This window comes from Cervus canadensis, chromosome 15 (genome assembly GCF_019320065.1).
Source record: "Cervus canadensis isolate Bull #8, Minnesota chromosome 15, ASM1932006v1, whole genome shotgun sequence".
In the NCBI taxonomy this organism is placed as follows: Eukaryota; Metazoa; Chordata; class Mammalia; order Artiodactyla; family Cervidae; genus Cervus; species Cervus canadensis.
In genome coordinates this window covers 38,406,768-38,421,490 of record NC_057400.1, presented here as the reverse complement: position 1 = coordinate 38,421,490, position 14,723 = coordinate 38,406,768, and the positions used below count along the sequence as shown (strand labels likewise).

Sequence of the window (14,723 nt, the reverse complement as noted above, 5' to 3'; positions counted from 1 at the left end):
TTCAGCCCATCTGGGTTTCAGCGGGGCTCTGAGTATGTTGGTATGCTTTGGCAGCTAGTTACCCTGTATGGAACCACTACTTGGATTTATTAGTATAGTATAGAAATCAGTTTATCTCACCTATTCCCCCTGATGTACCGATTCTGATAATGGTAACGTCAGAGCACCGGGCATGGTATAGTAATTTAATGAGTTCATGAAGCATAATAGAAATGGAGGGGATGCCCATGCCATGCTGTGGAGAGAAAAGGGAAAGTCATTATACATCTCGCAGACTGATACATGCACAGGACATATTTTCTTCCTTCATTACAAGTTAACAGCCCGCAGATAAATTTACATAATCATTATGACTTTGCCAAAGCTGAGAAAAACGTAAGTCAGCTCTAACTGACGCCCACATGACATGCTGATAGATGGGTCCATCTGTGATGATCAAAGAGAGGCATCTCCCTGCCAGTTAAACTGAGTTCAGCCCTCATTGTCAAGAGCAGAAGGTGGGGACAGCGTGGTGTACTGGTGTGTCAGGGCAATGCCATTTCTGGGCTTTTCACAGTGAGTCTTTGAAAAAGAGCTTTTTGCAAGATTGACTTGATTTCGAGGAAATATAGATTTGGCTGCCACGTATTTAGTCCTTTTCCACCATAGTAAATGAAAGAGTAAATCCATTTCATTGCTCCATGTATCCATGTTCATTTGCTGGTAACTCTGTGTGAGCTTTGAAAGGTACAAAGTTAGAGATGTGGGTTATACCTACGCCTAAAAATTGGAGCATATACTAAGTGTGTGCATGCCTGCTAAGTCACTTCAGTTGTGTCCGACTCTTTGCAACCCTATGAACTATAGCCCATGAGGCTCCTCTGTCCTTGGGATTCTCCAGCAAAGAATACTGGAGTGGGTTCCCATACCCTCCTCCAGGGATCTTCCACACCCACGTCTCTTATGTCTCCTGCATTGGCAGGTGGGTTCTTTACCACTAACGCCACCTGGGAAGCCCATACTAAATGTGTAGGTGAGACTAAGTTGTTGATTAAATTGCTATAGATCGTGATTGCAACCCCGTCTTCCTCAGCATTTGGAAGAGTAGAATCATTGTCATAGAATAAAGATCAACACAGGTTAGAGGACTTGGCCATTCTTGGCATTTACAATATGTTCTAATAATGTTCCAGAAAGATCCTCCATGCTGGAATTTGTGGTAGATGGAGCTAAGTTTAGAATCAGTTTCTATTTCATTTCTAACATAATGCAAGAGAGTCAAATGTGGTCTTCAGTATTCTACTCAGGCACAAAGATGTGTGTGCACAAAAGCACCAGGGGCATCTTGGCAGTTAGATGATGGCTTCCACTAGTTCTTCATTAACAAATCTGGAAAACCACTCAGCCATGGGCACAATATTTTCACTTGAGTTCCCTTTTTTTCACCATCAAGAATATTAAACTATGGAAACTTTGAACCTCTGGACTTCCTGTTTTTGGTTGCCATGGAACATGTTCTGACTTCCAAATGCATCGTAAGTCTCCTGGAGGCATGAATCAAACCTATATTAATTGTATGTCCAAGATTAACAAGTCTGGGCTCTGCCACTAATGAGTAAACTCTCTAAATCTCATTTCCTCAATTATAAATGAAGAGAATGAACCATTATTTGATCTATTAGTTTCCTCCTAAATCAGATACTTGATAGGTTTATGATTATCACTTTACATACGGCATGGTGATAAAGTGACAAATGGGCTTATGTATTTCTACTGAACTCTCTGTCTCTCTCTTTCACACACACACACACACACACACACACACCTCAGCAGCTTTTGGAGAGGAAGAATTTTCAAAGAAGGGATCTCAACTAGAAATCCTCTTTCTGCCTACTGAGGCTCATTTCCAGTTGGCTGACCTCTTTGGGCATGATGCATATTTCAGTTCTTTTTCTGACAGGTCAACAGTATCAGTCACTGCTGTTTTTATATCTGAAGTTTTACTACTTGTTTATGATAGTTTCTCATTTTTATAAATTTTACCTTTTTGTCCTTCCCCATTTATTGTGCAAAAAAGGACAAAGAGTTGTAGTCTAAAAGTCAAACAAAAGTTAGTAAGACAAAATATGCCAAGATCAGGGGGTATTCAGTTTTTCCTAATATAGATATTCTATAACTGTTAGATAAACAAATACATGAATGAATGGTTTCTCCCATTTGAGTCCAAAGCAGGTTTTATGTGTTTTGACTCAGAGGAGAGATCAACTTGGCTGTTCCACTAGTGTTGCATAGTTTTCCCTTCTTCAGTCCAGGCTTGCAGCCATGATCATCCATTCTTCCATCTCCAGAGTGACTGAGGAAAAGTAGTTATCCCCTAGTGCAGGAGTCATGTATAATGCAGCTCCTTAGAATTGTCACACCCTGTTGTAGATTCTTCGCTTGTCATCTGACATGGTTAACTGTCTCCTTATGGGGGCTTCAGTGGCTAGATATGTACAGCCTCAGAGCTGTTGTTTCAGATAACAGCCCTGTGACAGAGAGACCCACTTGGAAGGCAAGCTGGGTGCACATGCATTTGCACTTGGCTAAGTGTATGCCACCCTGGGTCCAAGAGGGAAAGAGGCTTTGTGTTCCCTAAGATTGCAAGTCATTCCACTTTCATATTGTCTCAGGACACCGTGTGTCCAGAACTGTTAGCATGTTCTAAATACAGGAGAGCAATTTACAAGATCTCCATAGAAATGCATTAGCAGCTTTTCAGCAAGCTTAGTATAGTGTTAAATGGCACCACTTTGGTAATCCTGAAAATTAGACCCTGTGTACTAAAAGCCCAACATTCCCAAAGTTGGATAAGACATAGAGGAGAAAAATTGCTGGTGGCTTATTAATCAGTTACAAACTAAAGAGAGGAAGTATGCTTTGAAGCCTTTTCCCCCTAACTTGCATAGCTGAGTCGTAACTAATAAAGTATACCAAAGTGGCACGGAATGTTATTTTCTGCCCTTAGGACTTTTTCCAACTATTAATGTCACACCTGGACACTTACTTTAACTGTGTTAAAATGCAAAGAAGAAGAGGAAAAGGAACTCCTATATTTGGAAGGTCCCACTTTCTTTTGCTCGCTTGTGATGACTACGTGACATGCAGCTATTGAGTACTTACACTGATGGAGAGGACGGGGCCGATTTTGTACATACAATATCTGTCTGTCCCAGCACAGATATCCTTGATGTCCTCTTCACCATCCTCCAATCTGAGCTCCTTGTGCATAAACAGTGCAAATGCTTTCATTCTGTTGGGGCTCCCACCAACACAGACAAACTGTTAATAAAAATAAACAATTACCCACCTTAGTACCTGAGATAAAAGGCAAGGGTCCTCTTTCAACTTTAATGTTGTTATTTTGTTTTTCAGTTATATACTTCAGGATATATGTAGACCTTCTGGGTTAATGTTCATGAGTTAAATAATTGGCATCATTAACTGGGAAATCAGGCAACCGGAAAAAAAGTTTGATGTACTTAATTAGTAAAGAAAAAGATAATCACAAAATCAAAATAAGTGTTGATTTTGTTCAGGTGGGTATTTTTGTCACAATGAACATCTACCAGCATTTTAAGTTCATATGGGTAGCCTGTTGTTGGGCATTAGTGGGCTACAGGCTTAACATGGCAATTCTGAGGACATGGAATATAAGTAATGTAAGAGTAACCATAAGAGAATAACAAGTTTAGATATGTTTTCTGATTCCACCCTCCAAATCATATGTTTTTATTATGAAATACACGATGTTAACATGAAACTTAAAAGAAAGCACAAGGCTTTCCAACTTCTCATTCAGAAGAAATCCTCATGGAACAAGCCTTATCATTGTAGACTAAAAATCTCAGTATGGTATTTCATCACTTCCAATGAGCTGGTTTTATTTTTGTCTTATTCATTCACATTTTAACGTCTTTGAAGTTACAATATGTGTTGCAGTCAAGAGTGTCAAATCTAATAAAGTACAGTAATAAAATTGTCTGGCAATTGCTGTGCAATAACCTGTTAGGGGTACATCAGCCCCAGGGCTGGGAGAGGTGGATGCCAGAGACAGGATGGGCATGACCTAAGTGTAGTGTGAATGAGCAGCCAGCTTTGTGGGGACCAGTGCTCAGCAGTGGGATGATGAGTGGCAGCAGGTATCAGAGACCCAGTGAAGCATAGTACACAGAAAGGTACCAGGTGCAAAGTCATTCTGGAATCTGAGCTGAGTGGTAAAGTGTACAGAGTCTGAAGAAGCCCCGAGTCAGAGAGATATGGAAACATAGTGGTTAAAGGACTGCCCTTTGAAGTTAGAGAAGCCTGGTTTTGTACCCCAATCCTGTCTCTGATTAAGAAGCAGCTTGTTCAGTGTTATACATGTAATCTCTCTGTGCCTCAGATCATCATCACCAAAACAGGAAAAAAAATATAGTCCCTTTCGAGGATTTTGTTGAGTGTGATAGAGAACAAAGCCAGGCACTTTTTGAGTGGTCAACAAATGGTAACTTGATCTTTCATATTATAGAGCAATTTCCTAGCCCTGCTTTTAGCTTGCTTATTTGTTTCTGTATTTGCATAATTTTTGCAAATGACGCTGGTTCAAATCCAGCAAGGAAAAGGCAGCTGGTGCTGCCTGACTGATGCAGGCAGTGTTGGGCAGAGCTTCAGAAAGATTGTCGATGAGGTCTCTCACAGGGATAAAGAGTATCTGCCGAAGGAGATACCTAACTGAGGTTGTAGAGTCAGGTGCCCAATTCACAATCGATTTACTGTGAATGACGGGTGGTCTCACTACACAATGCATTCTGTTTCCATTTAGCAATAATTCCTGTGCCACCTCATTCTCTATTATGGTGTGTAATTACCCTTTTATCCAGGCCCTCTGCTTCTCTCCTACCCTCATTATTGTCTTTTCTGTGCCTTCTTACAAGGCTCTCGGCTGGGGCCTAAAGTTGGTATGAACTGTAATGAAAGGTATTCGTCAAGCCTGAGTAGCAAAGAGGATAAGACCATGGTCTAAGGTGAGTTTTTGAATTATTATTGATTATTCATGAAATTTTCCCCTTGTGGGTATGGATAGTTAAGGCTTGGCTCAAGATCTAAGTACAAGGAGGTCATTTTTGTTGTTGTTTCCTTTTTACAAAATACAGTAGTTTGAAAATAACCTCATTGTGTGGTACCATAAATGTAAATTACAGCTATTCAGATTGACCATAAAACCAAAACAGATGTTGGAATAGCTTGCGGTTTGAATTCTTCTTTGAACGTAGATATTGCTGTAATCAATGGGAATTTCTGAATGTTTCTGGAGACATAAAGATGATAAGTATAGACAAAAGCATTTTTGTTCTTAAAGAGTTATTTCTAAATCAGACTTACTAAATATCACCTCTGGACATAATTTTCAGTCTGGTTGCTTTGATGAGAAGTAAAATACAACTGAAGACCACCAACCAACATTAACCTTAAGCAACAATTTCTGTGATTTATGTCCCCTCAATTATGATTTGTCCTAGTTCTATCAAAGGAGATAAAAACGAGTTGGGAAGGAGTCTGAAGCATTGCAAAACTATGTTAAGGACTTGGCCTAATGACTGCCAGAATGAACTCACTTTCAAATATGCCTACTGTTTTGAAAGACTTAGCTTTGCCATGTTGTATTAATCTAGTCCTATTTCAGTATATATATTTCATATGTTAATAAAGAAGTAAAAAGACTTAAAATACATATTACATAGTGGTATAATGCTTTTCCATATTACTTGAAATTTCTAGGGAGAGAATGGAGGGCACCAGTTAGTGATTTTATAAAGGATATATTTGGAGGCTGAATTTGAGCAGATAGCTTCTAAAGATCCCCCATTATATTTTTCAAATGATTGATTGAGTCAAGTCAGTACGACAGAAGACATTAGCTGTTCACCAAAGCTATTTCCCCTTCTTTCTGGGTACACTACTAAATGTAACTTTCTGGCCTTCTCTTCAGTTAGATGAGGCCATATACCTGAGTTCCAGCTGCTAGAATGTGAACAGAAGTGATGAGTGTCACTTTCAGTTCTCACCCAGAGAAATCTCCCATTAATGATCCTATAGATTGTCTTCCATGTGTCTGCTGAATGGGTGTTGACACCCAGGCACTCCTTGCAAGGCACCCCTTGAAGATGACAGAGCAACAAGATGAAAGAAGTCTGGACCCTTAATCACCAGTTGGAGGAAAGCCACCCATTGACCAGGGGCACCCACTTGGTACTCAGTGTGGGTGAGAAACAAACTTATATTGTGTTAGGCCACTGATATTTTGAAGTAGCAGCTAACAAAGCCGTAATTTAAGTATGGTAAGTAAGAAAACGAAGAAAATAGAGATCATTTCAATGATTCAAAATTTTAAGTTTAAAAATTTTACACACTCAAAGTTCTTCTTTTCTTTGAACACAGTGGCATTAATAATGATCATCTCTGTGAAGATAAGGCTAAGTTTTCAGGTACTGATGGGTTATGTCCTCTCTTCTTACCTAGGATTGCTATCTTGGAATTTAAATGAGTCAAGTAATTGAACCTAGCATGTTCTCAATCAAAGATAAGAATGAAACTGGAAGGAGGCAAGTTTCTGAGAAGAGCCTTAATAAATATGTCAGATTTTACCTGCTGCCTCTAAAGAATAAACAGCCAGTTCAGATTATTTGGAATTACATTACTTGTTCCCCAATCTACACACACACACACACACACACACACGTTTGCCTCCTAGCCATCCAAATGGCCCAATCAATAGAGTTGTTCTCTGATAGAAATGTGCTCTGAAGAGAATCTACTGAAGTAGTCTGGAACCAGGTGGGTTATGAATTTTTAAGATTGGATAGTGGTTATGATAAAGTATAAGAATGAGTGCTGATAAAAATCCAGTCAGGTAGAAGAGAGAGAGATACCTAGATATGTAAATAATAGATCATGTTCTGTCTCAAAAACATGTCTTTTTAATTAGATGTGCACCTTAGTTTATTAATTACGATGGATCATTTAATTAATCAGAGTTATCCTCATATAAGGGTCCTGGAAAAATTGTGAGGCATGAACCTCAAATCTAACATCTGAATTCAGATAAAGTCTGGTTAATGAGTATCACAGACAGCCTTGATCAATTTCTCTTGGAGCATAAATATCAGAAACAGCAGTAGGAAGAGAGGTTACATTGAAAAGATGAAGCAAAAGATTGAGGGATGCCATGAAAGGGCAAGGAGTCACTGATTGCAGGGGAGTAAGGAAACAGGCAGGTCACATCAGATCAGCTCCTATTGTGCCATAGGAGCAATGGGAGGGGAGGAAGCAATTTAACACCTACTGTTAATGAGCATCATAGATTGATTTCTTCACCCCCCTCTTCCCGCTTTCCTTCCTTCTCCTCCTTCTTCATGTACCTACCATCGTCCTCCTCTTCCTCCCCTTTCTCCAGTGTCCCCTGCCAATTAATGGACTGTTCTCAGTTACAATGACTCAAAGAGCCCACGTAGTGCAGTAGGCAAGAATCCTGGGAACTGGGCAAGCCCTGGCTCTGCCCCTGTATGGTGTAACTTGTTAACCACCTTTGACCACCCTGAGCTCAATTTCCTTGTTTTATGGAGGAAATGAATATCTGCTATACCCACCTAAAAGAGGGAATGTGAAGATTTAGATAGTGGATGTGCGAATTTTTATTTTTGTTCTTATAATTGCTAAAGGAGTGAATAAAAGTCAGCTGAAAACTGCACAGTTCTCTAGTAGTGGGACTGTAATTCAGTGTAGGCCTTTTAGGGCACAAAAAAATTTTTTTAGGTTCATATATGAAATAGATAATGAATGAGAGCCTAGTATACAGTTCAGGGAACTCTACACAATGCTCTGGGGTGACCTAAATGGGAAGGAAATCCAAAAACGAGGGGATATATATATATATAGACTTATAATTCACTTTGCTATACAGCAAAAACTAACACAACATTGTAAAGCAACTATACTCCAATAAAAATTAATTTAAAAATAAGTTTATTCCCTTTGACTACTTCTGTAAATTATCTTAAAGAAATAGACTTATATGTGAAAAAATTTTAGGTACAAAAATATCAATTTGAGCGCTGTTTATAATGGAAAATACTTCAACATGAAAGCCAACTTTAGACTATATAATGTATGGCATAGGCACTTGGCATCCATTAAAAACTGTGTTTCAAAGAGAATATTGAAATATGGGGAAATATTAATGACATCAAGTTAAATGAAAAACACAAGATATAAAGTTATGTAATTCCAACTATTTTAAAATCTATTAAAAAGCTTTAAAAGAAAAGAAAATAAGTTGATGGCATCTATGTCTAGATGGTAGGAGTTTTTCTTAGGTGTGTTTTTTAAAGTCATTATTCTTTTTTATATTTTTCCAATTTTAAATAATGAACATGAGCCACTTTTATAATTAACATATACATTTAAGATAAAATAAATAATACAGACATAATTTTCCTAGTAACATTCCATAAACAATTTTTTCTCATAATATTGTCTTATGAAATAACAAAAATCTTAATAATATGAAATATTAAATAATTGTTTTCAGGAAGTGGTAGATCCTATTGTTAGTTCTGTTGAGTTATTTCATGGTTTGATAAAATGAAGATTAGTGAGGTTCATCTATAAATAAAGATGTTAAACAGTGAACTGAACCATAATGAATTCTGAACACCCAGCAGGATTGTCAATAAAGTCAGATTTATCTCTAGGGGCCAGAGAAGTCAAATAACAATGTTTGCATTAGATTTAGTTTGGGAACGTGTCTTGTTGAGGTGGAAATGATTGTTTATGACATACACAATCTAAATTGTTTCAGAGAATAAGCATGACTTTGGTTCCTATTGGACCTCTGACATTTCTCTAGCCAAAAGAGTAATGTTTATGTTAGGAAAATAAAGAGAAATATCACCAGAGGAAATTAAATTGTTTTCCCTAAAGTTAGAAATACTTTTACCTTTACATCCCCAAACATTTCTGGTAGGTTGTGTGTTTTTGTTCCTAAATCCAAGTGATAGAGAACATCTTCATCCATAGAGTCCAGGTAAGGATTTTTAACATGAACAAAACTCTTTCTGAAAAAAAAAAAATAGTACAAAGAAGATGTAAAGGAATCTGGAGAGATACCACACAAAAGAGAAATATCATTCTACATCTATGATAACCACAAGCCCAAATATTGGACACAAACCTTCATTTAGGATTAATTGATTTGTAAGGAAGAAATACAGTATAATGAATAAAAATGACAAAGATTTGGTGTGCATTTACTGTGTGCCAGGCATAGCATTAGGCATGAAAATTCCACAATGTCATAAAAACTGCATATAATAAATATATTACTTCATTTAATCCTATAATCATTCTATTAGGTAACAAACACTAATAATTCAATTTGTAAGAAGCCAAAGCTTACAAAAGTTGAGAAACTTGTGCAAGATTATATAACCAGGAAATTGCAGAACCGTCATTTCTGCACAGGCAGGCTTTTGCTCCCATGGCTATCCTTCCATACGCTCTGCTGAGGGAATCTTATCACTGCTGTCTTTTCATCTCTGCATATTTCTTTGTCTCCTCAACTTTCCATGGGGTTTTGTGTATGTCTGTGTCTGAGTGTATGTGTACATGTAATCTGTGAGTCCAATGGTGTCTCTCAGCCCCATAGACCAGTGTTTCTCAAAGTTCAACAAGCATAAGAATCACTGGACACTTTATGGCTTCTCTTCTAGAGATTTTGATTCAGCAGGTTGGGTGTGTGTGTGTGTGTCAGATTTTGCCTTTTAAACAAGCTGCTCATTGGTGTGGTGTTGCTGGCCCAAGGATCACACTCAGAGTAGCACTGCCATTGAGGATTCCATCAACCATGCTGAATACACCACCTCCTCTCCACGCCAGTGGCCACTGCCCCAGCTTAGACCTCCATCACAGCAGTGCAGCCTGAACCACCGGTTTTTCATCCCTCTCTTGGTAAAGTAATACAAGACATGGAAGCCAAGACAGTGAATTGGCTGCTTTTATAGAAATCACCTTAATTCAAACATTCATATTTATGAAGCACATCATCTATATAGCCTTGGTTATTTCAATAATAATTATATATTGCTTTAATTAGTAGTGATAAAAAATTATGTACCCTACACCACAGTGGATCCAGCCATCTTTACCAAGAACCATCTGGGACTTTTCTGTTCTATAGACCTCCCATTTCCCTCCAAATACCTCAAAACACCTTAACAAAAACCTTGTATCTTTCTATATCTCTGATGATCCTCAACCTGATTGTACATTAAAATCACCAAGGGGCTTTGTAGGAAACACTGGTGCTCGGGCCCCAATTAATTTAAACTCTGATTATGTTTCAGGTCTTCTGGGATGATCTGATGTGAAGCCAAAGTTAAGGACCCTTGCTCTAGGTCTTTGTTCCTGAAACAGCCTTCTGCTACCCTTCCGTTTTTTAATTATTGGAATCCTACTCACTTTTTTTTTTAAAAGTATGGTTTCAGATATATATAGATTTTTTTATTGGAGTAAAATTGCCTTGAGTAATGAAAATTTAAAAAATAAACAAATGGGACCTAATTGAACTTAAAATCTTCATCACAGCAAAAGAAACCATAAACAATATGAAAAGATAGCCCTCAGAATGAGAGAAAATATTTGCAAGTGAAACAACTGATTAAAAGATTAATCTCCAAAATATACAAACATCTCATGCAGCTCAATATCAAAACAACAAACTCACTCAAAAAGAGGCAGAGACGTACATAGACATTTCTCCAAAGAAGACATACAGATGACCAAGAGGCACATGAAAAGATGCTGAAAGTGAAAGTCGTTCAGTCATGTCCGACTCTTGCGCCCCATGGACTTTACAGTCCATGGAATTCTCCAGGCCAGAATACTGGAGTGGGTAGCCTTTCCCTTCTCCAGGGGATCTTCCCAACCCAGGGATCAAACCCAAGTCTCCTGCATTGCAGGCAGATTCTTAACCAGCTGAACCACCAGGGAAGCCCAAGAATACTGGAATGGGTAGCCTATCCCTTCTCCAGGGGATCTTCCCAAACCAGGAATCGAACCAGGATCTCATGCATTGCAGGTGGATTCTTTACCAACTGAGCTATCAGGGAAACCCTCACTAGGTATTAGAGAAATGCAGATCAAAACTACAATGAGGTACCATCTCACACCAGTTAGAATGGCCACCATCTAAAAAGTCTATGAACAATAAGTCTACAAACAATAAAAAGGGTATGGAGAAAAGGAAACCCTCCTACTCATTCTTCAAGGTCAAATTCAAATACCATATCCTCTGTGAAGGCTTTTCAAAGCATCTTTCCTCTCTGGTCAGTATGAATTCCTCTCCACTGTGCTCCTAAAACATTTATTTTAGCATTTCACATGTTAATTTTTTTGCCTCCCCAGAAAGAAATGAATTCCCTCATGCAAGCTCTCTCATATATCTTTTTTTTAAGCTTTTTATTTTCTGTTCGAGTATAGCCAATTAATTAATGGCAGCCCACTCCAGTACGTTTGCCTGGAGAATTCCATGGACAGAGGAGCCTGGTGGGCTACAGTCCATGGGGTCTCAAAGGGTCGGACACAATGAGCACACACGCATAGCCGATTAACGGTGTTTTAGTTTCAGGTGAACTGTGTAGGGACTCAGCTGTACATATACATCTTTTTTTAATTCCTAAATCTTTAAAAATTCTACTTGCTGAATTAAATTTAACTGTTCAGGAAGTAGAACAGAAATACTATTAATTTCCAAGACATTTAGGATAACAGATTCTTAGTGAATCAGAGTAGATTTCAAAAATAAAATATTCCATTGCATTAGTGCACTTTCAGAATAAGCTTCAAAGAAAAGGATATCTCCTTTCTTCTCTTGATGAAGGGCAAGAGGACATTTACCCACTGTCCCTTGCTAGACAAAGTGGTCAATGAACCAGCAGGGTCAGCAGCATTCACCTGGGCAACTTGTTAGAAATGCAAAATCTCACTCCCTACCCTGGATCTAATGAAGTCTACATTTCAACTAACTGTTTTGTGATTCTCATGCACATTAAAATTTGAGAAACACCACCAACCACTTTCTCTTCCAGTTTCTATTATGCTTCCTTTCTTACTCTGCCAAAACAGCTTCACTATCTGGATATTTTTCTTTTGGATTCCCAATTGAATGAGTGGGAATTGAATTAATTGAATCGTTACTCTGTAAAAGAGTTAATCTACTCCAGTAAGTCAAACTCTAACTACATATCAGAATCATACATGGTGCTTTAAAAAGTAGTAATACCTGGACCCAGCTCCTTGAAAATCTAATTTAGTTGGTCAAGGAGATCTGGGACTTTGTATTTTTAAAATCACTGATCTACTCCACCTCTCCTATCTTCAAGAAGAAATTCTCAAACTGGTATAACCATTAATTATATACTTTCAAGTTAATAATAATACTCCTCTTAATTCATTCTTCAGTTTTCCTTGATGTCCCATTGTCTAATGATCCCTTGGACTAGAAATTGGGGCAGGGAGATGTCTGTAGAAGATTTTTATTACATTGGGTTCATCAAGAAGCATTTCTAAGATGATCGTGCTTACAAATGACCAAATAAAGTATTAATTTGGGGTATCATACCAAATTCAATCCCATATGAATCAGACAATTGCTTCAGTTTTTCCAAGATATATAATTTTTATTAAATAGACTTGTATTTACTGTCTTCTCCTCTACCTTGTTTTGCTTTTTTTTTTTTTCTAAAACATAAGCCAGAGATGGGGTTGGGAATAAAGTCTTTTAGCACACTATGACAAGCTACATGGCATGGTCAGTATTAAATATTGTTAACCAAAGTAAAGTATTGGCTGAGAAGTCTTTCCATTTTACTATTGCCTCCATCTTCATAATTTTTCCTTTTCTTTCTCCTTGGCTTCCCTGGAGAAATGAACACAGTGGAAGGCTACTTCTGTTTGGGATGTGTAAGTGTAGCATTTTCTAAAATGCTGACCTGATGGAGGCTTTAAGCAGACATTTTACACAACTCTCAGCAAATCAGAGGGAACTTGCAAAAATTCCTTAAGCTTCATGAAGATTAATGCTCTATTATGTTCTGTGAACCTGGGGCAAGAATTGGAGCTAAATTTGCAGACAGCTTCAACAGATTTATGTCTACCCCAGACAAATAACCTACATGGTATTTTAAAAGTGAATTCTGTGTAAAGTCTATCACAAAGCATATGAAATCACTTTGTAATATACTGCAACACAGTTAAATCTGCCTTAGATACCAGGAGGTCCCTTTAATTATATCTCAGATACAGCACATAGTCTTGGAATTAAAGACTGAACTCCACACTGAATTTCAGGCTGAACTGTGAATTTGTTCATTCAGGCAGTTTGGTTCTTTTTCCATGTTTTTTTTTTTTGTGACTTGTTTTGTCCCCACTTTCTTTTTTCTTTAATTGAGATGTAATTGACATATTGCCCCACTTTCTTAAAGATGAGCTAAACTCTCCCAAGAACTGAGGAAATAAAATGTCATTGAGAAGAAAATTGGCATTGTTTTTCCTTTGTATTCTGAATTGTGTTCCACTTATGTGATCTCTAAACTTAAGAAACTTACATAACTGTAGAGATCCATCTTCTGAACATTTAATATAAAGTCTAAAGAACCTCCATCTTGTCAAAGTCAATAGAAAAAAGTCAAAATTACTCACCCAACATATGTATTCCTGTCAGATCTCAAGGATGTATTGGAAGCAGGTAAAATCGAAGCCATACTCTGTAATATGAAGACAGTCACTCTTAAGTTGTTAACAGAAAATAAAAATATTGTAATTTGCTATTCAATTACAGATCAAATCACGGTAGAATGATGTTAGAATGCCACTCTCCCTTTAAACTTGTTTTCTTCTGAAACTGCTAATGGAACTTTCCCCTTAGCTTTCTAAACTCCCTTATCAATTCAAAAATATTCCCCCTGACATAGCCTTTTATACCATACCCCAGCTCTCAGGGCAACATTTCCCCAAGAAGATAGGCCCCCTTTGAAGGTGTGGCATCCTATCTCTTTAATAGGATAGGTTGGTTGATTTGTTAACTGTTGACCAGTGCACCCTCTCCTTACATTTGGCCTTTGTCCAGCATGGGTCTGGGGTAGCACACAGACTTATTTACTTTAAGACAACTGTATATGGTTTCAAGTCCTCCATTGATTTCCATAACAAATCCACCAGGTTGTCTCAAAATGTATCCGGTACGTGTGAAAACTTTCAGTTCCCAAACATTTCGTTTTCTTACCCTATCCTACCTCTCATCAACTTGTTTTCATTCTTTGTGATCACAAGTGAGAAAAATACACAAACTCAGGACCTCAGTACACCCCTTCATTTGAACTTTGCCCGTTCAAATTCACACAGAAGGTCTGATAATTAAACAAAACCTGTTTCCAAGTACTTTTTATTTAGCTAAACCCAAGGCTGCCTGTGAAATCCAATGAAGCAGCTGTCAGAAATCAACCCAGGTAGAATAACAAAATACAGACTAATATTTTCAGAAAACAGGGCATTTCTGTCAAGAAATCCATGAATTCACCATGTTTGCTGTTGTTTATCACTTTATACTTCTACAGACAGAAAATCTAAAAGACGTTAGAGGAACTTCATCATCCTGTTTCACCTTTGGC

The 14,723-nt window shown here is 37.8% G+C and overlaps 1 protein-coding gene across 1 annotated transcript in view; it reads right to left on the bottom strand.

Annotated features, from left to right (window-relative positions):
* Window positions 1–14,048, bottom strand: part of UPP2 (uridine phosphorylase 2) — a 39,414-nt gene extending 25,366 nt beyond the window's left edge. Inside the window, exons 1-4 of the mRNA XM_043488355.1 lie at window positions 13,756–14,048; window positions 8,996–9,113; window positions 3,142–3,300; window positions 121–235 (exon numbers count right to left, since the gene is read on the bottom strand). Of these exons, the coding sequence (XP_043344290.1) occupies window positions 121–235; window positions 3,142–3,300; window positions 8,996–9,113; window positions 13,756–13,817 (454 nt within the window). The 5' untranslated portion in view covers window positions 13,818–14,048. The remainder of the gene's footprint in view (window positions 1–120; window positions 236–3,141; window positions 3,301–8,995; window positions 9,114–13,755) is intronic.
* Window positions 14,049–14,723: the final 675 nt, after the last annotated feature.